The sequence below is a fragment of the Melanostigma gelatinosum genome (genome assembly GCF_949748355.1).
Source record: "Melanostigma gelatinosum genome assembly, chromosome: 17".
NCBI classification, from domain to species: Eukaryota; Metazoa; Chordata; class Actinopteri; order Perciformes; family Zoarcidae; genus Melanostigma; species Melanostigma gelatinosum.
This window is the reverse complement of record NC_136650.1, coordinates 5,536,749-5,563,220: the sequence shown is the minus strand read 5'-3', so window position 1 is coordinate 5,563,220 and position 26,472 is coordinate 5,536,749. Positions and strand designations below refer to the sequence as shown.

Sequence of the window (26,472 nt, the reverse complement as noted above, 5' to 3'; positions counted from 1 at the left end):
GCGGCTCTCCATAACCTTACTTCATGGTCTCCTTGTGGCTCCTGCGTTTGGGATTAGAACCAGATTTTCATGTTGTATCCGCCGCCTTTAACACACACAACTTCAAGCTATGGATTTGAAGGAAAGGAGACTAAGTACAATCTAGACCTCACATCCTCTTTGCTGACCTGCAAACAGAAACAATACTACGACAGCGCTGAGCCTGGAAAACATTCTGATGATCCATCTTCTGTTTTCTCTCCTGTCTTTATGACGTAAGAACTGGTGGAAAGAAGGTTTTGCGAGGATAATCTATAAATAATATAAAATAAAGTCTTTTCCATCTGGGATTTCACTCGACTCTCAGGCCTTCCGTAAATAACAATAGGCACTAATATTTTGGAAAAAGACAAAGCAACAACAACAAAAAACATCTATAAAGGAGTATAAGTCATGAATAAGCTGTTTCCCCTTTTGGATTCAAATCTTTTTCACTCAGTGTGGTTTCTTCATGTTGAGAGGGCCGTTTCCTTTCCAAAGCCACCAACAGAAATTGCTTTGTCATCGACATTTGCAACCAGCCCCTATTTAAAATAAAATAAAATAACACGTTATAGATTCCCAGGGGGCAATTCAGCGTTACAGCTGCACAAGATACAGACCAGATGAAGAAACCCATTTTTTATATAATATATTTCTTCATTTAAATTTTCTTTGTTGCAGAATTCACTACTCGTTGAAATCCCTCCCTATCGGAGCCAAAGACTCTCCACTCCGGTCCACGTGAACTTCTACGTTTGCAATGGCAAGAGGAAAAGAAGCCAGTACCAGCGCTTCACCTACGTCCCTGCCGGTGGTAAAGCTCTCCTCCTCACACACCCTCACGCTTAACAAGACATAACTGTATAGTCTTAAAGGGAATTTTGCATTTCGGGATGTTACAGAGTTCAGCTGCTTCTCCCGTCGGCTTTAGCTGACTTTGTGATGAAATTGCACCATTCAAACGAGACGTTTTGAACTGGCCCTCACTGTGAAAAGAAAATAATTTAAATCCTTTGATTTACAAGGCCGACATCACCAAAACAAATTGCAAAGGCAAATTAGTCTCAAACCTCTCAGTTGATTTTTTTATTTCCAAGGGACACTATCAATGCGTTCTCATCAGCAGGTGATCAACATGTGACCATAGACTGTATATAAGAAGTGAGCTTAGCCACCGTGACGCCACCCATTGGTTGTCGGCCGTTGCTATCTTGGTATTTTGCAGCCAGACTTTTATCACCGAATGCTGAATGAGACAGTTTTGGGCGACCAAAATACAATGAACTGAAACACGCTGTGGAACGTTGAAAGACTAATCCACGGACAACTCCCAGACCGGACAATGTCGTGGTAGCAACCTGTCAATCACAAGTTAGCTCCGCCCTAAAGCATCCCCTGCTTTATGGTCTGTTTGACTGTAAATGGACCATAATTTACTAGATGAACATCATGCTGTGTTGAAGAAGACATGAAACTAGAGATTGAGACCATAAACTCATATTTACAATGTTTACTGAGGTAATAAATCAAGAGAGAAGTAGAGTCATTTTCTCATAGACTTCTATACAACCAGACTTCTTATTTTGTAACCAGAAGAGGCGCCCCCTGATGGCCATTAGAGAGAATGCAGGTTTAAAATTGATTTCACATTTGGGAACCTGAGGTTGTCGCCTGCATGGAAAGTAGCGCTGAGCGACCACGGACCACAGGTGTAAAGGGCCACAATGCACCAAACAGCCTCTTCTATTAGACTTTTGTGCTGTCCTGACATTTGCTGTCACCAGGGTGCTTCCCACACTTTACATTGTCATACAAATTTGTCACCAAAGTAAGAGAATACCCCGTTATTACCTCTAAGCCCTCAGCACATCCTCGCTTATTCTGCCTTTCTTTTACTTCCTTGTCATCGCCGCAGCACTTCACTACTCCTCAGACTGCTCCTTGCCGTTCATACCCCAGACTAATGAGAAACATTTTAGCCAGCGTTTCACATCTGCAGACGAGAACAAACAGTTTGTATTCCCCCTGGTCTGGTGGTTTGCTCGGGAGGAACAAAGCAACACTATTATTCCTTCATTGTTCAAAGAAAAGAAAAAAGAATCTATAAAATCTGTGCTTTTCCATACCTGTACACTACAGCGACTGGACGCACAAGGGCGGGGTGGGTGGGGGTGGTGAAGGGGCTGGGTAGAGGGGGTGGAGGGGCATGGGAAAAGCATGTTATTTGAATAGGATACCTATTGCCAAGCTAAATGTAAACACTGACCCGCCAACTGAAATGTAAAAACCACTGCTAATTGCGCTCCAGGCTTGGAGCGAAAAATCCAGTGGGCGGTTCAAAGCGGTGATTCAAGCGAACCAGCCCAGCCCTGTACGTGGGTGACGGAGTGCCCCGCTGTGAAAGTGGAGCATTGTCCTCAGGACCCAGAGAGTGTAAAGGAGAGGACGGACCAGAGAAGACGGCTAGTCTGGTCAGTAGCTCTTTAAAGCCGGCTGAACAAGAGGGACAAGAAAAAGGAGAAAGTCAAGAAAAGTGTAAAAACAAAGCTCAAATATGTGAAACTCAGGTATAATGATGTCTCGTCACTTTTCTTTGCAGCAGCAGGTGTTGCAGATTTATTTTGGGACACGCGGCTGATTTGAACACTCCCACGCTCCCTTTTTTGCGGCAAGACAAACTTCTTCCTTCGCCCTTTATGTACATGTGCATCTGCCTCTCTCTCCTCCACAGGCAGGCAGACGCACTTCCCTCCAAACAGGCCCCAAATAGGGGTGCATGTACTATTTTAGTGCTGCGGTTTGTTGTAACCATCTCATCGCAGTTCCTCTTTTACAGCTGTTGACAGTGGAGGCTTCAGTAAAGGCCTAACACGTCTCAGTTTCGCTCCTTTTACTCTAATTAGCCACTTATCAGAATCAGAACCGTTTATTACCATTGTATGTTGAACATACAAGGAATTTGACATGACGGGAGGTGCGTAACATTTAACAACAATCAACAGTGCAAAGTAGAAACAAATTAAATTTACAGAAAGAGAAAGTAAAATAAAAGATAAAGTAGAGTGCACAAACGGACAGACAACAGGACTATAAACCAGTGAGATGAAGTGTAGTGTGAAAGTGTCGAGTGTGATAGAAGGGATGTGCGGGGGAGTGACCGGAGGGAAATTGTCCTGGGGATGACAGAGTCAGTGGGGGTCTCGGGCTCTGTTGATGAGCCCGACTGCCGACGGGAAGAAACTGTTCATGTGTCGTGAGGTCCTGATGGACCTCAGCCTCCTACCAGATGGAAGGGGCACAAACTGTTTTTGTCCAGGGTAGGAGGGGTCAGCTACAATCCTTCTTGCTCGCTTCAGGGTTCTTAAAGTGAACAAGTCCTGGAGGGACTACTATTCAGCCTGTTACGCCCTTGTACGTTTGAAATACCTGTATCAAGAGATTTCCCTATGCAACCAAAAAAAAAAAATATATATATATATATATATATATATATATATATATATATATTTGTAGATAAACTTCAAAATGAACCATGTGGATTAATACAATGCAGAATTAAGGGAGTGCCAAATGACTTCAGCGTCCCGGGTTTGATTCCGGCCTTGGGACCTCTGTTGAAGTAAAGACTGAAAATGGCCAGAAATAAGAAGCAGAATCACAGAACGAAGAATAAAGTACGAGTAATTTACTACTGAAGCTTGCATTTCAAGGCCATGCTTCATATTGTAATTTAAAACAGCTTCACCACAACCGAACATTGGAAATCGATCCAGTTCGGTGATGCAGTGGAGAAGCTCGGGGTCAGAGCCGGGCTGTCGTTTCCTTGTAACCGGGCTGAGGCGCGTGTTGGATGTTGACGCGTGTCAGGAGCTGCAGCAGATTGACGGACCACATTTTAACAGCCTCGCTGTCCAACATGGCCAGGACTCTGGTCCTCACTTTGCACCCTAACGACCATCCTCAGCCTCCATTTTGTCTTTTTCAGCTACATTTTGAAAGCAGCTTTCACGTTTGGTTAAACTTTCTTCTCTTCGTCTCAATGAGCGAGCCGCCATTTTTTTTAAATTGTGGAACCCTGCTGAGTGTAAAGCCCCTGTTGCAGCAGCACATTTCATATCTCACATTTAGCACCGGAGCAGGGTCCAAAGAAAATAGGCATTTTATTATAGAAGCAGCTGGATGTTTCTCGTGTTGATGAGTCATCACTTTTTCGTTTGCTTTTGTGAATATTTTCAGCAGGGTGGGAGAGCTCGGGCCCAGACACAGAGTCTCATTGATGAGAGTGTTTGTTTGGCAGCGGGTATCCTAGCCACAAACCCACCCACTCACTTGCAGGAAGGCTGGAATTTGTCTTTACTCATTCAGCGTCTCCTTTCTTCTTGTTCTCCCTCCCAGCCCCCACGATAAAGACGGAGCCACGCGACGACTTCGACGCCCCTCTGGTGTGCAGCCAGCGCGGCCTGTCCTTGCACCCAAAGCCATACTTCCCCCCTCAGGTCATGGCCCCGATGATGACCTCTGACCTCAGGCCGTGCGTGACGGGCGGGCCTTACTCTGTCAGCTTGGCAGCCAAGCCCTCCCCGCTGCCCGCCTCGTCCTCTCCGAGCACCAGCCCCAAACTGCACGACCTGCCGCCGCCGCTCTTCTCCAAGTGCCTCTCCGCCGGCCCGCAAGTCCAACACCCGGGCCAACAGTCCCCCATCTCTCATGTCTCCATCATCCAGGAGACGCCCGGGCGCTACCAGCTGCCCGGCTTCTACCCACCGAGCAGCTCCTCCTCCTCCTCCTCCCCCCCGACCTCGCAGCCCTCCACGCCGACGGACGGCCCTTTCTCTCCGGCCGTCTGCGTGACACCAGCCCATCCGGGCAGTGGCAACGCCAGCCCAGGAGCTCAGCAGCACCCCAAGGGGCCACCGAGGGGGCGGGGTTCCCTTCAGGAGGACGGCAGCCCGCCGGCGCTGGCTGTCAGCATCAAACAAGAACCTCAGGAGCTGGACCAGATGTACCTCGATGATGGTGAGTGAAAAAGTTATTGTCATTTTACAAAATCAAACTATTTTTTGAAATCCAGTGCACCAATACAAATATGAATAGAACAGCCCGTCCAACAATTACCAAGACAATAAGGTTTTAACTGCGCCCCAAAAGATATCTGCAGCTGATAGGATGCCACAACAGGCCACTGTAGGAGGAGCAGCCTGTTGTGGGAGGGGCTGTGCCGAAAGGTTCATCGCTGCTGTAGCGAGTCCTATACTGCATGTGATTAGAGGCTGTCAAAAGTCCAGCATTTTCTAACATCTCTTTACCAATTCTCTCACTTTTGTGGCTTTCCGTCGCTGTGAGCTTTCTCCCAGTCGTCTCAATTCTGAGGTAATTCTGAGGCAAAGAAAGCCGGTGGTCTGGTGTTTGATATATTCGTCTGTAAACCCAGAATGAGACAAGCCTGCCTAAATAATGCGCTGATATAATGAATACCGGGTTGTTTTTTTGTGACCGCTTTTTTATTTATCTCACAGAGAGCAGCTTTTTGTTTTGTTTTAGGAGCACAAACTTCATGATCTCACTGCTCAGGCCCTCCGCGCTCACCGCTGAGGTTTGGCGGGCCGCATGCTCCATGGTGATCTGAGATCAATTGGATAAATGATCTTCCCCCGGGGCGAGAAGAAACCAGTCCCCGGCTGTGTGTAAGTCCCGTGGAGGAAGGGGAGCAGAGTAGATGAAGCATCAATAACCAGCAGCTATCAGCGGCTTTGATCCGTCACTAAGCCCCCCCCACACACACTGAATCGTCTGGCCGAGCTTCCTGGCGATGGCGAGTGAGACACTGTTGTTGGGCCTCAGGCTGCTCCGATGCCGCTTCCCCTGAGCAGTCTGGGTAAATGTATTAACACTTGTTACCCCCCCCCCCCCCCCCGTCTGTGGGGATATTTGGCCGGCTCAAGCTAAAGATTTGATTACACTGACAAACTGCTGCTCGTGTCTCTTGAGGGTTTCTGCTGTTTAAATCAGGTGTCGTTAAAGTCTGAGTCTTAAAGTACGCCACCGTCACCACCATAACGGACATTTCTGAGGAGCTGGGCCCCACCGATCACACTTGTATTCGTTGGCACAATGGCGGAAAGTACACGAAGCATTCCAAATTTAACGTGGCTTCTCACTCCATTAAAACCTTTGGCAGCGTTGCATACGACTCCGTGCTTTATGGTCTCGCTCAGGTGCGGTGTTCCTGTGGTTTCATGTCGGCCGTGCTCGTTAATACTCACGATATTCTGACTGTTATTACAAATAAAAGTAGGATCGTGTATGTGTTTATGCGCTGTGATTTTCTATATCATTACCTGTGCATTACTGCCAGGAACCAAGGTTAATCATTGGCATTTATTTATTTAAAGTAGTGCAATTTAATTTAATTTGAGAAGAATTTGACGCAATTATGTCTTATTATTTAAATGGATGAACCTGCAACCACTCATCCTGTCCAGCAGCTGCAGTGAACTTCACTTTTGAATAAAAGTGGCACCGTCAGGTGTCTGTAATCAGAGCTGATGTATTTTTCCTGTTTGTGCAGCCCTCTCCTATCAATCAGAATCCCCCCTCCTGTTCTGCTCATGGAAAGTGTGAATGGTGCCGTCTGGCCTCGAGCCGGAGGTACATCGGCTGCGGGGTGCACAGTCCACCGAGGGAGAGGGAGGCCGGCCACGCTGCCATAAAACGTGCTGACTGGAGAGGCTTGCATGCTTCCCTTTGGCTCAGAGGACGGTCTGGGAGAGGCGGCCAAAGCCATACGTTATACTGCACGGTAGTGTGCCGCCGACTCTTTGTCAGCGGTGAGGTAACACGAGCAAAACATGTGCATTCTGAACGCAGATCTGAGCCCAAAGGCATTATGGAACGCTTTTTTATGGCCTGCTGTGGCCTTGTTAGATGTCAGAACAGTAGAATTGATGAGCAGAGACTTTGGGGGATCACAGGAGAAGTATATTTGAGAAGCATCTGACTGATTTTATATCGTAAAACTCACTTGGTTCCGCAAATCATTTGCAGCCACACGTGGGAAAAATCGGCAATAGTTTGTATGATTTACAGGCATTATTATCCCCATTTCACATATATGGTTGTAATTAATTATCAGCCTTTCTTTTCATGAATAGTTTGGACTGTATCTTTTTCAGGAGAAGGTCTTAAAGAGACAGGCGCTGAAACAGAGCGTTCCAGACACAGAGTGGATACAGGTACATTCAGACAGACTGTATGAGAAAAATAAAGTCTGTTGTGAACATTAAAGCACGTAAACATTTTCTAGTAGAAACCCAAAACACAAGTATGAGCCTGAAAATGAGCACGATATGTCCCCTTTAAAAAGTTCCGTTTTGGCAGAGACCACTTTTACTTTCCTACTTTATTAACTTTTCGAGTTGTGTTCACTCAATTTGTACATTTGGTGCTGAACTTTGTAATGGGGTTGAATTATAAGTAATTGCAAGGTGTTCCTAATATTTTGTCCACTTCACTTGAATATTTGGAGGGGCATAAATTGTAGAAATATTTTACAGTCTATCACAATCCGATACGACGACGACGGAAACTACAGCCTCAGTAAAGACCGCAGAGCTGACTTTTAAATCGATCTTTATTTGACTATGAAGATAAACACAAGGCAACATATGTGCTGTGTGTGCACATGGCGTCTGGCTGAAGCTAATTCACTCAGGCTTTTAGGTTGAAGTTATTTTTGAATGAAAAAACGTTTCGTTGAAGGCCTCGCCCTTTCTATTTTTCCGTTACCTTAAAGCCTGCAACGTTTACAAAAAGCTGTTGTCCGCAGACGTTTTCTTTTTTTTGAATAATACCTGGGGTAAAAAAAAATAGTTGGCAGAGCGTGTGGTGGACTGCAGAACCGCTCTGTGGGACTGACTTGCAGTAACCCAGTAGGAGCGTCATTATGTGGGCCAAGAACATCTCGTGGCTTGTGGCCTGGACTTGACGTGGCAGTAAAGAGGGTGTAGGGGGGGGGGGGGGGGTTCTACCCCCCCAGCCTATTATTCTCTCATTGTCTCAGCTCTGGTCCCTCAGCTGATTTAATCACAGCGCTCAGAGAGAGAGTTTTATACATATATATATATATATATATATATACTGTGTGTGTGTATATATATATATATATATATACACACACATATCTGGCCGGTTCCTCCTGCAGTATTGTGTTGTTTCAGTGCCGGTTCATGTTGACGCGTTTCAGCCCTTAATGAGGCAAACAGCGCCGGCCCGCTAATTGTTTGGGAGTTCCTCGCTTGTCGGGGTTTCCTGGTAAAGGGAGCTGGGCTGTATCAGTCAGGTCCAGCTGCTGTGGACCTCCCTGGGACAGGAAACCAGTTCCTGGATTCCTTCATGTCAAACCCCAACTTTTGAGGCAAATGTAGCGCAGTGCCTTGTGTTGAATGAATAGTAACGCAGTCAGGCTATCACAGACGTTTGTGAGGTTATAGCACTTCATTTGATTCTTGATTTTAAGTATGAACAAAGAGTAACAGCGTTATAAGAATAACCACAAAAAATGAAAAAACTGTCGATGGATTGTTCACATTTTTTCCATTCAGACTGTTGTTTCATGAGTAGCCTGTCCTATACCTTCTGTTCTCAGCTGCACGAGTCTGAAGTTCATTCTTGACTGTGGAAACAGCAGTCGAGTAAACAACATCACCACAAGGTCCATGTAGCAGAAGTGTGGACTCCAGTCACATGACTAGGACTCCAGTCACATGACTAGGACTCCAGTCACAAATTGAATGACTTTATAGACTTGGCAAAAGCAAAAAAGACTTGCAAGTCGACTTGGACTTCAACGCCAATGACTCGTGACTTCACTCGGTGTTGAGCCTTTAGACGTGAAAATATTTGAGACCTTCCTTCAAGCCCAAAGATTAAAAAGTATTTTGCTTAAAAAGTCTGCAACGAATGAATTAATTTCCTGAATCGACTAATGTTGACGCTGTTCATTCCCAGCAACGTATAATTCCCCAGATCCACTTTGTTTGTGGAGGTTGTAAATGGCAGGTGAGGAGCACATTGTCACTTGTTTCGGACTCGAAACTCAAAGGTCAGAACTTGGGACTTGACCTGAGACTCGTCAGGTTTGACTAGTCTTGAGACTTACTTGTGACTTTGGTCCTGCCTCTGCCATTTCGTAGCTGTTCTGGAGCTTTCTGTCATATCGCATGATCTTCCTCAGCAGATGATGTTTTGACCAGATGTCAGGGGGATTGTAGATTTTCACATTTCGACATTTTGTTTTCCTCCATGTGGACTTAAAATCTAAAGTTCCTTATTGACCCTGGAAACATCAGCTGATGAACGATCTCACTTTAAGGTCCATTTAGTAGCTGTTCCGGAGCTTTTGCTCACATCACAGTTTTATCAACAATGAACTTAGAACCTCAACATGAACGAGAAGTCCTAAAAATGTGAACATTTGAGCAACTGGGCAAACTCCTTTTATCTGATGGAGATCATGTGATGTGATGGAAAAGTTACTAGATGGACATCGAAGTGCGATTGTTTTATTGAACTGATTTTAATCACATTTCTGTAGACCAATAGACCCTACAGCAACTGAGCACCGTCTCTTTCAAGATCACACATACCTTTAAAAATAATGTTTTTTAAAAAGTTTCAATTTCAATCAAAATGAATTTATATTTCTCTGAATGACACCCCATAGTTTACCATCCCGCTCAGTGGCCGTTAGCTTGTCTGAACACCCTCCTGTCTCTCAAACAAATCGACGTGAGCGGAGAACACATGACACAGATGGCACACTGGTGCTGGGCCTATTTTTAGGGCTTTGCTGTGAACACACTTCGAGATCAATACATTGCCTTTTTTTCCCAATTAGATCCTCCACGTCAAATGTGACGGCACAATGAAAAGTGGGCCATGGTAACGGACACATACACAGCTGACGTTGGTGTCCTCAGTGCGGCAAGAAGAGAGTTTTACTCCCCGGCCTTGGTTTATGTCAGGATAAACTACTGAATTCTGTCTTTTTAACTCGTGAGACTTGTTTAGTCGCGTGCAAGCTGGTCCACCACACATGGCTCACGATGCCGCGTAAGGAAAAAGACCTGATAGCAAGCGGACAGGCCACAGCATGATGTCGGGGTCTGACGATGTTCTCAATTTACAGCCGTGCTCGCTGAGAAGCCATTGTAATAACGTCCCCCTGAGCTTCTTGAACTCAACGATCATATCCTTCCACCTCCAGATGCGCAGGAGGTCAAAGCCAGATCAAATAGAGGAGAGGAGGTCAGTCAGTTCAGTCTGGGCCGGGACCAGCACACATGGCAGCGGAACGACACGCTGTAGGAGGGTGGAGATGAGGTTAGAGTGTTTATTTCTTCTGGTTCACGTGTGTCTTTCTGGTTGATGTATCGGTTCACATGACTGGTGGCGGCATGCTGTCCTGATGATGAGCTGTGTTAGAAAGCATCCTGCATTACAATACACACAGCAACATTTCACCATGCTAATGCTACGGACCCCGACGGAGAGTTTAGGTGCAGTTCACCTCTGTTCTCTCCACTGTTCTCCAACAGATGGGTTCATTCATTCACCCTGAAATAATGAGCAGCAGTTCTGCATGTTTTAGTTGAGCCCATTGCATGTAAAACACAAATACAAATAGCAGAAGTTATTAAGTCGATTTTAATAAAAATTAGAGCAAAAATGGATATTTTCATAACTCGTTGTTTCTTGTTTTATGAACAGGGTTTTGATGGGCAGCCTACTCTTAGATTCATGAGCGTTCTTGACGGCACCATGAGTGTGTCTGTGATCCTTGCTCTCAACAGCGCTACCGCACAAAATATAACAACAACAGCAACAAAGAGCAAAGGTGCAAAAACATCGAGCGCAACTGCTGCATAATGGCGAGCGATCGCTGCCTGCAGGCTAAAGCAGTGTAGAAGCTTGGCACAGTGATCCGTGATTTCTACTTGATGCAATAACACCTACATTTCCTAGAATGCAACGAATAGCACAATCTTGTTTTAGCGTCGTCTCCAAACCCAACATAATCAACGTTTGCTCAGAAAACCTTTATCCAGAACCACGGATGACATCAAACATTGTGTGAACTTGGTGGACTTCCCCTTTAAGATTCAACTTTTGAACGTGAATGATGAGTTGTTGTTTTGGGGTTTTGGACCACTCTGCTAAATTTAGACGAAGTGATTCAGAGCACCTGCGTATAAATGTCGCCGTCGTCTTGACGAGTATCTTCCACACTGAAGACACGCTGCTGTGAATCTCACGCTGGCGTCGGAGTCACTTAACAGGTCCAATGTGTTTCTGTGACACGCTCATGAGAGGTCGCCGCTGCACCGCGCTTACCAAACCCGCTCGAGAGGTCTTCCTGTTGCTGTAACCGCAGTCGATCAGCGAGGCCAAACGCGTGAACCTCATGTCCAGAGTGTTTTGCAGCCGCACTTTGAACCAAGCCTCCTCCATTCCTTGTGAGGCACGCACACCCCTGTCTGCTTTGGTGATGGGAAGCGAGGGGTATTTATGGGAGGAAGCTGCCGTGCCAGCGCTGGTTCTGCGAGGGAGAAGGCTGCTCTGCTGCCTGCGATGAAAATAAATGTTTTAGAAAAAAAAGAAAAGGAGTAATTCCATTGTGTGGAGAGGAAAGGCTGCTTTTCCAAGCGTCCAGTCAGTCAGAGGGAATTCCTCCCTTGGTTTCTCCGAGGCCCGATCCGGCCGGGGGTGTTCCCCTTCCCCGCTCACATTTCTCATCCCTGTGAGATCTAAGAAAGGAAAATGTAGCCCCCCCCCCTCCTCATCCAAAGAACACAGCTGATAAAAACAGATAAACAAGTGCACCTGGATCCTTTAGAGACAGCGGGAGGTTGCGTCATCTCTCTTGATGAAGAAAGGTCTGGGGATCTCTGATATAAAGAGATTCTATTAGCTTGACTCAGAGGAAATAACAGATCCAATAGCGCTCAGAGAACTTTAAAGCACTAAACTATCTGTCTGTTTACATCAGCTTCGTTCGGCTCATTGTTTTGGGTTTTGTGGTCCATAACCGCTCTCATCAGAGTCCTTTTTATTTGTAGCAGTCAGCTGTTTTCACCACTGCACGCTACCTGCTAAGCACCAACAAGCGAACCAACAAAGTCAGCAACCAGTCGGTTATCAAAGTGGAACATTCAGCAGCTTAAGAGCCAGATATTAACCTGAAATCTGAACGAAAAGGAGAGTAAATATTGAATGCTAATGGTCTGCATTAGCTGACTTTTTAGCCAAATCCACTGTACAGGGTTACTTTTGAAAGCCAATAAAAACCAGTTGTAGATGTTTAGTAAACATTGTAAATAAAGTTTAGAAAAAAAGTGTCACTAGCAAGAAGCTAATTGAAAAAGTAGGTTTTCAGGGTCTTTACAGATATTACATGCGGCGTTATACTGTACATGCACTCCCTCTGCATGACATCCATGTGGAGGCCATGAACGTTGATCGCCCTTTTCTCTCTCTTCCTTTGCAGTCAATGAGATCATCAGGAACGACCTGTCGACCATCTCCGTCCACAGCCATGCGTAGTTTCCCGTCCGCGACAAAACTGACACGGGAAAGAGGACCAAAACATGTTTTTATGTCTTTTTCCCCTGCAGTTTGTAAATGATTCAGTGCCTTTGAGTTATGTGATTTGTATATAGAGCATCTGTCGTGCTTCAGTTTGCATATCTGACTTTTCAGAGAGACGGTTTCAAAAGACAAGTGCCTTCTTGACTGGAAACAGAAAACCATGGCCCGGGTTTGGCTTCAGTTGTTCTCCAGCAAAAGATTTTATAAAGCGAGATAATGTACCGCTTGCTGAATAGTGGCAACAAATGGTCCTAGTGGGATAATGTTACATGCTAAAGGACGGTGTAACTGTAGCACAATTGGAGAATTGTCATTAGCCACCCAAAGCTACTGGTCATACCAGACCAAGTGAGGCTGTAGCAACAAAACCCCTGAGTGCATTGAATTGATCAAAGGTGAGTTTTATTGCTCATGAGTTCAACTTTTCATTTGTAAAAGGAAGAATGTGTCATTTTTTTCAAAAGTTGCAGTCTCACTTTAAATCATCATTTGTTAGCATTAGCTTGGACAAATTAAGTTAAGATGATTAAGAACTGAATACATTTCCTGTATTTGCAACCAACAATAAGCACTTAGCCACTAAACGTGTGGTATCACGAGTAGTTTATTCCATTTAGGCGTCTTGTTACTGTCACTTAAAATCACAACAACAATGGCAAAACTTTTCAGACGATTCAAAGTTACCCAAACCTCAATAGAGTTCTTATGTTGTTATGCACTCGTGCAGTACAAAAAACAACGGGAGGCCAGAGACTAAAGTGAGGAAATCATTTTTTTTCTGTTGTAATACTCATCTCAGCCACAAGAGGCGGTAGTGTATCACTACGCCATGTTCTAAACAGGACTCGGAGCATTCATGTTTTCTTCTGGGGGAGTTGTAATTTCTCCATGCACTCTAAACAGAAAGGTACATATACATCGTGTTCTACCAAGTTATGACAATTAAAACTCCCGTGGAGGAAAACATACATTTGGAGCTATTTGGAGCATGGGGTAGTGGTGCTCTTTAGCCTCTTGTGGTCGTAATGAGTATTACAACTTTTTTTCCCACCTGTAAAAATAAAGTTGTAGGAATATTGTTGTCACCTGCTCTCAACAGGAGAGATCACAGTTGAGACCAGACTATGAAAATGGATCACCAGCATTTCATTTTCTCCCTTTCCTCTCATGGCTTCCGTAAAGAATAACGAGACATGTTGAGTCTTTTCTGCATACTGCCTCTAAAACAACTTCGACTTCGCAGTAAACTGTTGGCTGCAGTAAGACTGCTTTGACTTTTATCGGAGAAGAAAGTTCGCCTGGAAGCTATGCAACATGCAGGTAGTCTCTCAAAGAATGTCAGGGAGAAGGCCTCCAACCCGATGAATGCATAATAACAGTGAACAGCAATACAAATATATGAATTCTTTAATGTTTGTATTTTCATATTTATTCTCTTAGCATGTGCTCTGTTTATGCACGTTCATCATACAGCCTCTTCGACATGGTTGCCTGCATTACATGATCTCCGCATTAGTTTGCTCTCTTCTAGTCAAACTAAATGGGCTCACACACTTTTGCTGCCAGGTTTTATGAATATTTATGAGTCTTAATCCTTGTACCTGAAGCCATACTGGAATGTTTACCGCGGAGGTTGTTCGTGAACAACTCAAAGTTCTGCTTTGTGATCTATTTTTGTGTTTTTGTCAATAAAGAAGTCTTCATCTCTTTCATCTTATTGATCTGTTTCTTACCTTTACACAGCGTCTTCACTGTAACCACAAATGGTGAACAGTGTTTTATAATAACTGCAGAATATCAGTTTCTCACGAATCTTCATGATCCATAACTCCAGTAAGAATAAATCCTACTTCACAAACCCAACATCTACTGTTTCGCAAGTCTTTCTTCTTTACATGATGATGTAATGTTCCTGCTCCAGGCCTCTCCGGTGCGGTGGGTGTTGTGTTTCAGGGCACACTGACACCGTGTGGTCTGCAGGATCTCCTACACATTGAATGACTCAGTGCTGACGAACACTTCAGAGATTATTTGCCGTCTGTATGTTTTCTTTTCTCTACCTGACTGTGTCACAGCCGAACCTTAACCGACACCGAAACTCTGCAGTTATGGAAATCGGGCCGTGATGTTTGCTGGTTTTGCGGGGCTGCCTCGCACCTGTCTTACATCTTTTAGGAAAATCAGGCGTCAGTGTTCCTGAAACAGCCGATTGATCCACGGGTCACTCTTCGGTTTGGTCTGAGCAGCAGCTGAATACACCTGGTAAGCGCTGACTTTGCGAGTGTTGAATAATAAATTACATATAATTATATGATTGTAGGTATAATTGACAGTTCAAGGTAACTTAGAACAAGACGGTAGTCATGACACTGTTAATATTGAGTCTTCAATGTGTAATATATCTGCTTATATGTCCTCATATGAAGATAACATCATTGATACAAATGTATTGGATCAAGTTTCTTTACTTTCTAAAAACCAAACGAAGAATTCTGCCAGTACAGGGCTTTTAATTTGACTCTTTTATTTACAAACTCCAAACAAATTAGCTTCTGATCATTTTGTAAGAATCAAGTGATGTGCTTCATTCTGTCACGGTTCACGATATTAGAATATACATTTGGCTTTAAAGATCTCCATTTGTACCGGAGGTTGACTTCATATTGCATCGGTGTATTTTATAGAATTCAAAATGTATAGAAAATACTGTACGGATGTTTCTTTAAACAAGTTGAACTTTGAATCACTTTCGAGCATGAAATCAGAGGATTGTGCATTGTACAGCACTTTCATATTCAAAGATTCAACTTAGAAAAAGATACACTTTTAAATGTGCGTCCGTCTCTTTGATGCCTTGTTTCTTTCAGCTCTGAACAGCAGCAGTGGAAATGGCGAACGTTACCGTGTGTAGGTTTGGACCGGCCCAGGTCGTGGGTCTGTCACTGGTCGACCTCATTACTATCCTCATGGGAAAACCGGTGATCTGCAGACTGCTGTGGATCACCGTCACATCCAAGAAGACTACAGATATCCTCAATTTCAATTTAGCTCTCTTCCACTACTTCCAGTACTGGATCGCCTTCTTCCATCTAATCTGCCTGTTGGTGCCGACAGACATCCACCAACAAATCTCCAGGTTTCTCTTAGTGTACGTACAAATCGGGGGGTCAATGAGTTTGTCTTATATCTGCCTGGAGAGATACGTTGCAGTGATTCACCCCACATCTTATCCTCTGCTGAAGAAGTACAGAGTCCGGGAGGTTTGTGCCCTCACGGTGTGGCTCCTCTCGGTGCCCTGTGCGTCGCTGAGTGGTTTGAGTCAGAGCGTTCCCTCCATGGAGGGCGTGTTGGATCAAATCCCACCAAGCGTGATGGTGTTAATGGTAGCAATGATGGTGGTGTGCAGCATCACGATTGCGAAGGCGCTGAAGAAGTCCAGCCCGGGGAGAGACGCGATGCACCCTGTCAAGAAGAGAGCCTTTAAGACTGTCTGTGCCACCTCCATCCTCACCATGTCCTGTTACCTTCCAGTTACTTCAATACAAACCTTTACATATCAGGAGGAATTCATTTATGAATGTGTTCTGATTCCAGCATCTATCTTCTTGCTGTCTGTTGCGAGTGTTGTGCATCCAGTGCTCTACCTCTCCACCCAGGGGAAGCTGCGTGCCTAAAGCCTTTCTATGCGCCATGCAGAGCATCGATGTAGCAGCAAAACAACTAGCTGTGTAAATATATAATGGAGTAATATCTAAGTAATAATAATGATTATAATAAAAATAAAAATAATTGTTATAATAATAATAATTAGTGTTATATAATTATATGATAATGTTAATAATCATGACAACAACAATAATATTAATAACTTTATTTGTATTCAATCCTTTAATACAAGAAATGCAACACAATAAAGAAGGACCGGCAGAATGAATAAATAAAAAACATAGTAGCAGGTCAGAAGTAAACAAAGACCCTCCCAATGTCCCGCCAGATGCAAATTCAGTACAGGTCTCGATTACACCATGACAAGAAGCTTTTGTAACGTGAGCTTCCCTGGGCTTTGTTGATGGAGGCAGGCCGTGCGTGCGTGCCTTTTAAGTGAATCGGGGCAAATTCTGCATTTGAGCTGTCTCCATCTTGTTCTTTGGCAACCGTAATGGGAGGGTAAATAGAATCGAACGCTTATTAAGACATTTTTAGGCAACCAAAAATGCCTCATGTTGAGAACCGTGTGCAGGCAATAGAAATTTGAATTTCGACTTGGTGAAAAAGGAAAGGCAGATGATTTTTCTTTTAATCTTCTTCTACTAATATGAATAACAAATGGGACAATGCCATAACAACATATCCATCTCTTGAACTCTGAGTTAAGCTGAATTGACCTGTACGCAAACCAAGCACAAGTGTATTCTCACATCATCTGATTGTAGAAATCTGGTAATCTAGATTTGAAATGCATGATGGACGTTTCGCCAAAACAATACTGCTTTGATGGAGAAATGATACCATTGGTTTAATAAGGAGCCACGGCCGGTGGATGACCAAATGATTCATCATTTTGCCAGTTTCTTTCAAAATGAAAATCAAAGAATGAATAATGGAGTATGGAAATGATCTGATCATATTAAAATAATATGTAAATTAGGAGGACATCATTTGTTAGAGAAGACTTTATCTTGTAGGCTCTTTTCAGGGTTCGGACCACTGTAAGTTGTCCCAGTCAGGTCGACATATAAAGAAGTACGTTGTGTTCTTTCAGTAATGTTGGGTTTATATCTTTAAAGTGTAATCATTACAGCATATTGTGTATTGCATGGTATGACATTATACCGTAAACAAGATGATTATGGCACATGTAAATACAAAACAATATTGTGATTGCAGAATTATTATTGTTAGAGCCAAATATGCTGTTGTAAATTGTATTTCTTTGTATTTCTTTGTGTGTACATTGGGTGGCGCTGTATTCATGTCCTGGGCTCAGGTATGTAGGTCCTGAAATCGCCGGTTGTCTGGTGTTTGACCGCTATACATTTACTGTCGGTGGAAAGAATGGCATTTTTTGTATCTTGTTCCACAACAACGAGAATAAATGAGCTATATATCATTAAACAAACGTCTCTGTGATGATGTATCGAATGCAACACACATCACAGATAATGTAGCGTACAACGAGTGCGTCAAGGTTCCTCCAGAGGGAAAGACACCTCAGGAGCTGCAGCCACAGGACTGGGCTTCTTTAACAATTATATGACTACTTATTTGTCAATTCAATGGACTTTTGCTCCTGGATGATAACAAATTTGTTTTAAGGGATCAAACATCAAGGCAAAAAGTTGCTTTATCCCAAATAATTGTAGTTCTGGCGATATAGCATGACCACACATACAGCTGTCAGGGTAGCTTCATACAGTGGTGGATTATAAATAAGTACATAATAAGTACTCAAGCACTGTACTTAAGTACAAATTCAACTTGTACTTTTCTTGAGTTTTACCATTTTATGTTATGTGCTTCTCCTCCACTGGGTGAACATAGTGCACTGTCTACTCCACTACATGTCCTACTGTCCAGGAAAAAAACATGATATCCCAATTTGGGGATTTTGAATGTTCGTGACAACCAGAAAGGGTGAAGTGTTTCTTTATGTGTTTAAAATGTTTTCCTACTTCTTGAGTTAATTCAACTCATTTAAAAAGGCGTGTTGGATCAGATGGAAAATGCATCTTCATCAATCTGAAACAGGACAGCGACGCTATCCAAACATGTGATGATCTTATAGAACATGATGCATTGCTGCAGATTAAACAGCCCGATATGAAGGAGTTACAATACAACATACGCATTAATGCTGCAGTAATATTAATCCAGACACATCATATATATAGAATAGTAAAACACTGACAGGGAACATTTCACTGCACAGCGAGCACTTTTACTTAAGTACGGTTTTTGAATGTTGGAGTTTTACTTATAAGTGGTGTATTTTCACAACGTGCAAATACTAGTTTAAATAGTGTTCATCCTGTCTGCAGCAGCACGGTCTGTACGGCTACATTACAGCTTTTCTTGTAACAAATGACATGCTCAGATTCAGACGTTGCCAAGTAAAAACAAAACAAAAATGGTGGTAAAAATAAAATGACATTCAATTGTCTCCGCCGTTGAATATCTCGGTTCACACACGGATGTCGAGTCTTTATTGGCATTTCGTGTTGCACGGGTCCCCGGATGAGAAGAGGCCGTACACGCTGACCACAGGGAACATGGTCACGGCTCCCAGCAGGGAGCCCAGCTGCACTACCGCTCCGCACCACACGAGGGCGCCGTGGCCCTCGTCGCGCAGGATCAACCCGATGATCACCTTCACGTAGGACAGAGTGAGAATAAACAGGACCCAGGCCAGCACCTGGTGGAGGGAGACGGCGGTGAGTATGAAACCTACAATTAACTCCATGTCGGTTGCCTGCATGTGGTGTTTCAGTAACGCCCACGCGAGAAAGGTAAGCAGAGCTGAACAGTGTCCTACTCACAATGACGACGCCGCCGGAAGAGCCATTAACCAGCAGTGGACACGGACTCAGCGCTGCCATGCCCATTATATAAGCTCCGACCCCGCTTCCTGTCACCGTGAGGGCGCCCATCAGCAGCAGAGATCTGCGGGGAAATGACACATTGCCCATTGTCATTTTGATGAGTCATCCAAACAACTGAATTCGTCCTTTAGGTTTATGTCGGTAAGATTGACATAATACTCCACACAATTTATTCATACACAACAAAAGGGGAAGTTCAGTTTCCAATAGAAATCAACTGTGAACTCTTTTTTTTGGTCACTATCTTGAAACAAAATACTAAAAACTAATTAGAATTGATTCTATGCATTTTGGACCAGAAGAAAAAAACACTCACGAACATTTAAAAAAATAAGTTGCTTTATTTATTTATTCATTTTCCTTTTTAAAGGGTGTTCATGTTGCCGTGGCCTGAAGGTATTACGTTTCCGTGTTGTCCGCGTACACGTGTTCCCATTCTCGTGGACGCGATATCTCAGGAACACCTTCAGGGAATCTCTCCAAATTTGGCACAAATGTCCTGGACTCAAGCATGAACTAATTCAAATTTGGTGGTCAAATGTCACTTTTTGGCCATAAATAAAGAATTCCTGTGCTAATTGCATAGACTGTATATGAGAAGTGGACGTGGTCATTGTGACATCACCCATTGGTTTGTGGACTGCTGTTATGAAGCCTCGAGATCAGCGATTTTGATCATCGCCATCTTGGCTTTTTTACAACCAATGAATGGAAGTGTCAAAGCATCCCCTGCTTTATGGTCTGTTTGACTCTAAATGGACCATAATGTACGAAATGAACATCATGCTGTGTTGAAGAAGACTTTAAACTAGAGATTGAGACCATAAACTCATGTTTACAATGTTTACTGAGAGAATAAATCAAGAGAGAAGTAGAGTCATTTTCTCATAGACTTCTATACAATCTGACTTATTTTTGCATTTGGAGGAGACGCCCCCTGCTGGTCAGTAGAGAGAATGCAAGACATGGGTACGAACTACAACTTAACTGGTTGGTGGAGGTGTACAACTGTGAGGCGGTAATTCTAGTTTCTCATGCAAACTGAGGTTCTAGGCTAGAGGGTCTCGCAGGCTGCCCCGATTATTATCAATAATCTTTAATAGCTTCAAGGCAAACTTGTGATTTTGAGCTGTTGAAATCAAACTGACTAATGTGGTGAAAAAGGTGTATCAAGCCACACACTGACCTTACGGGGAAGAACATGGCGATGAAGCAGGCGAGAGGGTTTGCTACAGCAGCCATGGTGGCTGATAAGTGATAGGTGTTGCTCCCGTACGGCAGGCACGAGTAGGACTGCACCGAGGGAAGCACCACGTTGGTCAGAGCGTTGGCCCAGGCCAGGATGACAAAGATGTACAACACCTGCATCCAGCTGTACAAGCCTGTACCGAAGCTGCTCCTGCGCTTCTGGCTCGCAGGTCTGTACGGATCCATCATGGGCTTCTGCTCCGCCCACTTCCTGTCCCTTTCCGACTTCTCCTTCCCCTCGTTGGTGTAGCTGGGACGCTCCCTGGCCACGGACGGGTGGTAGTTCAGCAGCAGGAACGCCACCAGGCACACCAGCATCATGGCGCTGAGGAAGAAGAAAAACACCTCGGCGGAGAAGTTGGCCGGCTGATACTGGGCCCGCAGGTCAAAGGTCACGGAGCTGTCGGAAGAGTTCAGGGTGTGGTTGAAAGACCCGGTGCTGTTTATGCAGTGGACCACTCCGACTCCCTGGATCAGAGCCACCAGGGCAGGCAGCAGGCCGCTCAAGCCCTCCCCAATGTAGTACGTGGTCAGGTACTGAGCCTTGAGACGCATCATGAAGGGGAGGAAGGTGACGGAGGAGGTGCAATCAACGGTGGCGAGGAAGAAAGTCAAGACGAGCAGGGCCACGCTGCGAGGAGCGCCCGCCACCACCACGGTCTCCTTCCAGAAGAAAGCCAGCAGGAAGCTCGCGGCCATGCCCAGGCCGATGATCGCGTATATGACGGCCGCTTCGTTCAGGGCGCCGGGCCGGAAGCGGTGCATCAGGGTGACGAAGAGGGGCCCGACGTTGGCCATCTGGATGAGGACGGAGAGGTACGAGGGCAGGTACCAACCCTCGGGGATGTGGGGGACGACGAGGGGCAGCTCCACCCACAGCCCGTTGATGGAGACCCAGGAGCCCATCCCGAACAGACACGCCAACAGGTGGGTGAGAAGGGACATGTTGGAGGCGTGTTTCTAGTGCTAGGAAACAAATAGACGTCTATTAATTATGGTTAGTTGCATCCCAACTTTATCAAATGAAGTCTGACCTCAACCCAACTACGATATCGATTGCTATGAATTCTGGTACATGTATGCCTGATCCCCAGATGATACATCCTATCGCCTCTGGGCATCACTTGCAAGGAAGATTTGTCATCTTTTAATGTGGCTGTCGAACCAGTGTTGTTAAACTGAAGCAGCAAATTCCACAGTGTGTGCTACGTATCGACAGAGAAAGCAGATTTCTCCTGCTTACGGAGCCGTGCCGGCAGCGCCTACAGGTACCAGGATGCTGTTAGAAAGGTTCACTCGAGCCGATGTAAAAATCATTATCACAGGACATTTATTCTTGCAAGAAGGAACAGAGTTGAATCACATACGAAATGTAGCTCAAGGCTGCTCGGAGATCTGTCTCGGAGTCTCTGATATTCATGGTGAGTAAACAACATGCAGTGGTTTGGCACAGGGTCATTTACGTCACAAAGGATAACACATGAATTGCGTTTCGTACAGGCGTCTACGTAGAGTATCTGGAACATCACTTTAACAAGTCGTTCTAGTACAAAGATCACTTTATCGTAATCAGGAAGTCATGGTCGCAAATCAGCCAGGCGTGAGTATTGACGCCTCTACGGGTTTATTATGGCTTATTTAGGGTAAACAGCGTGAAGTGTTCTTTCGGCCGTCAACTGCTTCTTCATAGACGAAACATTTGCTGAGACACTGAGTGTCACAGAAAGTTTACACAAAACCATTTGAGGACACATCTCTAAACACTTACAGAGGACATGAGCTAATGTTAAATGTATAACATGAGCTAATTATTAAATGAATGATAATTAGTCATTTCGATTTTTCCCCAACAATGCATTGCATCTGTCCAGCGTCGCTCGTTCAGTGGACTGTATTGAGTCACTGCTGACGATTTATTTTACAGCTCTGTCATTTGGTAATGTTTCTGTATAAATGTATTTTCTGGAGAGAACTATGCTATTCATTATAAAATATGAGACAACAAAGACTGTGTTCATACACATGAGCTGTGCGACCTGGAGAACCTTCTAGTCGTTGCACAGCAGGTCAACTGAACATGAACACAAGGCGATGCAATTCAACGTTTATGAAGAATAAAGTTTTCAGAAATAAATAATCCGTGAATCATTACTTTGGGTTCACATCGAGCCATTCTCTCAATGAAAAAAACCAACGTAGTTCCTCAGTTAATCAGTACCAGATTATACAGTTCTTTCAGGGAGACATCCTAGGAAAATATTAGAAATTATTGATGGACCTGTAAATTATTATAGAGTAATCTTGTAATTATATTTGCAATATAAGAAGAAAACTCAATTCGTCTTGGGGGTTGACTGCATCATCGCAGCAGCAAAGAATGAGAATGAAAGTGAGTACAAACAATAAGACAAGTGAAGGAAATGTCAACGGTAAACTCAACATCACAGATTAATGTGTGACCACGAAGTAGCATCCCTCCTGCAGCACTCGTCAACGGCGCGGTGTGTGTGTGTGTGTGTGTGTGTGTGAGACTTCATCCTGCATTTGGTTAATGTTTACCGTCTGTTTAATGTGAACTGAACGCCGTTTGATTTTGTGCCGATTTCGCCATCGGCCACGTGAGCAGAAACGTGATTTCATCCACGGCCGGTTGTTTTCATCTGATCACAGGCGGGGTGTGGGTTAAACCCGCTTAAAACACCAAGCATGCCGCAAAGTAAAACATGGCCACCTGCTGCTCTGGCAACTGTTACATAACCTGAGGAAACATCTGACCGGTGCATTGTTTATTGGGGAAAGTCTTTGATCAGAGAAAAGAAAGCGTTCGGAAGAGAAAGTCCTCAAAGCAAAAAACAACAAAAGAGAGAATTATCTGTTAGATCTTGGAGCACAATCATGATTTTTAGTTCAATTCATATTCAGCGTACAGACATTAGAATATTATCTCATCATCAAATAAACATCTACACGTTTTGATTGATATTCTGTACAAAAGAGTTTCCCTGACACACAATTTTAAACCAATTAACTGGATGATACTCACATGCTGCTCGGTGGAGAGTTTGGAGTTTTCTGCAGAGAGAAGGAAGCCAAAGTCCTTTGCAGTAAACTCTCTGTGCGCGTGTGTGTGTGTGTGTGTGTGTGTGTGTACCAAGAAATGAAGCCCTCTTCAGGGGCGAGTGGGTGTGAGAACATGTAGCCAACCATGACACATGTTTTGTTCACCGCTCATTGTCTCAACCTTAAGTACCTTCACTGCTGGGACTTTGAGGATGATCAGTAAACATCACATGTTGTGTTTTGCAACTGCAACTTTTTTGTTTGTTTTTTTGCCTTGAGGCATTTGTCTTTCTATTTTTATCAGTGAGACGCATTCAAGAATTTGCTAATACTGCTTAAGGGGATCATGGGAGCAAGAGGTGAAAATGGCGGACAGGTTTTTGCAAAAACCCCATGCTCTAAAAAATAGAAAAAGGATTAATATCATAATATGTAGACAAAAATCCAAATGACCGAAAGCCAATCTGTGTTTGTTGAATTGATAAAGTGAGTCATCATATGTCCAATATTTAAAGGAAAAGTTCAACATTCTTGAGAAATAGTTAGTGGTGAATATCAATATCCCTCTCATGAATGTCGGTTAGAAAGAAGACAACAGCCAGTTAGCTTAGCTTAGCATAAAGACTGGACACAGGGGGAAATGGCTTGGCTAATTGATCAAAGTCCACCCGACTCAGAAATAGTCTCGTACGTTCCCCTCGTGAAACCACAACCTGTCTTAGTTTCACTTTGATTTCCATAAGAATAAAACAAATGAGATGTAACATGTTCATGAAAGAACTTTAGAGACAAAGCCAGGCTAGCTGTTTCCTCCCGTTTTCAGTCTTTATGCTAAGCTAAGCTAACTGGCCATACCGTCATAATTTGCATACAAACATGAGTGTTAAATAAACTCTTGGCTTCCCAAAATGTTGTGACTATTCCTTTATCTTCATATTTCACAATGTAACTAGCAATGTTCTTTAATGTGTACTTTATTTAAAGATATATATTTTTATACTTTATTCTTGTAATGAACAAATGGAAACTAGTCCAAATTCTTCAGATCAGTAGCTTTATTGTTTACCATTTATTTCGTAGACTTCGTAATACACTTCAACATCAGCAATTTGAAAATCAATTTTAAAAAACTAACCACGTAAAATGGCGAGTCATGAAATAAAGAAAAAGCACCTCAATCGCTCAACAACCAGTCCATTTAGAGTCACTCAGAATTTAACAGATTGATATTCAAAAAAACAACAACATAAAAACAACACGACGTTAACAGATACTTTTCCTCTGTAAACCTTGTGATGGCTAATTTCCACTCTGACTTATCTGTTCTTATTGTCTGACCACTCAGTGTTTTGGCTCTTTTTGTATTAACAAAGTGAATCAATGTCAGACATGGTCAGTAGGGGTCCTCTCAGGTTGAGTAATATTAGGTGTGTGTCTTAATCAAGGACATGATACTGTCAACTTAGATGGGGATGCAATCAGTGGACCAATTCAATGGTTGATCAGTGAATGATCACTGCTGTCCAGATGTGCTAGTGATGCGCTCCTCCTATCCCACCATGTGCTCAAGGCCTTTATAAGTCGTACACAACCAACACTCTGGGTCCTTCCTCCTTCAGACAGCATTGCATTCTGTGTGACGATTGAACCGTCTCTGTGCAGAGAATAAATACTTTAAAGACAAACTTCTTTCCTCTGTTTCTTAATTCCAGTATCGTAGGACTCACTCGGTACTATTGATTAGTTTTAACACCACAAAAGTCAGCTCAGAATTTAACAGATAAAAAAAAAAAAAAAACATTAATAAAAAAAATAAAATAAAACATAAAATGAAGACGACGTTAAATACTTTTCCTCTGTAAACCTGTCGAGTTTAATAAAGTAATTAAATGGGATGTACGGTAGCAGCATGGTTCATAACTTGCCTTACATGGTAGAAGAAGTACATAAGACGTAAGTTATTGTTATGTTTAAAAGACTGATGACAGTATCCCTTTGGATATCAAAACTGTTAACCGTTACTTTGCTTGGCCAGCCATTCCTTTAAGACAGTGGTTCTCAAACTTTTTCTGTCGCACCACACTTTGGAGGAAGAAAAAATATTCATGCCCCACCGCCCCAACCAAATTGTAACAAAATGGTCTATGTTGAATTTTTATTGAAATAACATTTTGTGACTCCTCCGTCTGTGCTTTTCCAAATAATAGAATAAAGAAAATTGCAATCACTTTTCAGTAAACCAGATTGCGTGTTTACCGTGGAGCATTTTGACGTGTACTACGGAGCAGTTTACAATACAGCTGGTTTCCGAGACAAATCTTTGTAGCGCTGCAAATTAATGAGGCAAATGTTTGTGATGTTGTCATGAGGTGAAAATACACAATGTGGACAACAACGCATCAACGGCAACAAGAAAAGCAAAGCCATACAATTAAGAATTCAACCAGCCAAGAACACAGATGTGTCAAGTTGAGTTCATTTGAGTTTGGCTGAAGGTCACCAGTTAACAGGGTCCCTTCTTAAACCGTAACCCTGCTACGCTATGCCCCGCCCTCAGTCACTAAGTCTCATTATTATGAGATCGTAAGTCATAATTATGAGATGCTAAGGCAAGGCAAGTTTATTTGTAAAGCACATTTCAACAAGGCAATTCAAAGTGCTTCACATAAAACCATTAAAAGCATCAACACATAAGGCAAAAGAAAAGGAGATTTAAAAACAATTAAGAACATTCATTGCATTAAAACATTAAAAAACAGTGCAAGAAATAAAATGCAGTAGTAAAATGCAGAAATGCAGGAAATTTATTAATATATGAATTGAATGTGGTTCAATTAAAGGCAGCAGCAAACAGAAAGGTCTTCAATCTTGATTTAAATGAGCTGAGGGTCTCAGCAGA

General features: G+C 43.4%; 2 protein-coding genes across 4 annotated transcripts in view; one reads left to right on the top strand and one right to left on the bottom strand.

Moving 5' to 3' along the window:
- The window catches only part of nfatc1 (nuclear factor of activated T cells 1), a 36,797-nt gene extending 22,425 nt beyond the window's left edge, over positions 1-14,372 (top strand). Inside the window, exons 8-11 of one of the 3 annotated variants that reach the window (XM_079287424.1) lie at positions 703-832; positions 4,417-5,037; positions 10,286-10,401; positions 12,566-14,372. In XM_079287424.1, the coding sequence (XP_079143550.1) occupies positions 703-832; positions 4,417-5,037; positions 10,286-10,386 (852 nt within the window). In that variant the 3' untranslated portion in view covers positions 10,387-10,401; positions 12,566-14,372. Of the gene's footprint in view, positions 1-702; positions 836-4,416; positions 5,038-10,285; positions 10,402-12,565 lie in introns of all 3 variants that reach the window. The other 2 variants (XM_079287423.1, XM_079287425.1) reach the window with 2 other exon arrangements.
- A 2,150-nt stretch (positions 14,373-16,522) lies between these two features.
- On the bottom strand, positions 16,523-23,643 carry slc52a3-2a (solute carrier family 52 member 3-2a). Its single transcript, XM_079287885.1, has 4 exons — positions 23,557-23,643; positions 20,452-21,479; positions 19,203-19,326; positions 16,523-19,078 (listed from the first exon to the last, which is right to left on the bottom strand). Exons 2-4 carry the CDS (start codon positions 21,456-21,458, stop codon positions 18,869-18,871), a joined length of 1,341 nt encoding a protein of 446 aa, XP_079144011.1. The 5' UTR covers positions 21,459-21,479; positions 23,557-23,643; the 3' UTR covers positions 16,523-18,868.
- Between the last annotated feature and the right edge of the window lie 2,829 nt (positions 23,644-26,472).

Coding starts and splice junctions, on each gene's coding strand:
- slc52a3-2a (XM_079287885.1), bottom strand. CDS start 21,458: ATGTCCCTTCTCACCCACCTGTTGGCGTGTCTGTTCGGGATGGGCTCC. Junction 19,327..20,451: donor GCCATGTTCTTCCCCGTAAG/GTCAGTGTGTGG, acceptor ATTTCCCCGCAG/ATCTCTGCTGCTGATGGGCG. Junction 19,079..19,202: donor CTTCCGGCGGCGTCGTCATT/GTGAGTAGGACA, acceptor TCCCTCCACCAG/GTGCTGGCCTGGGTCCTGTT.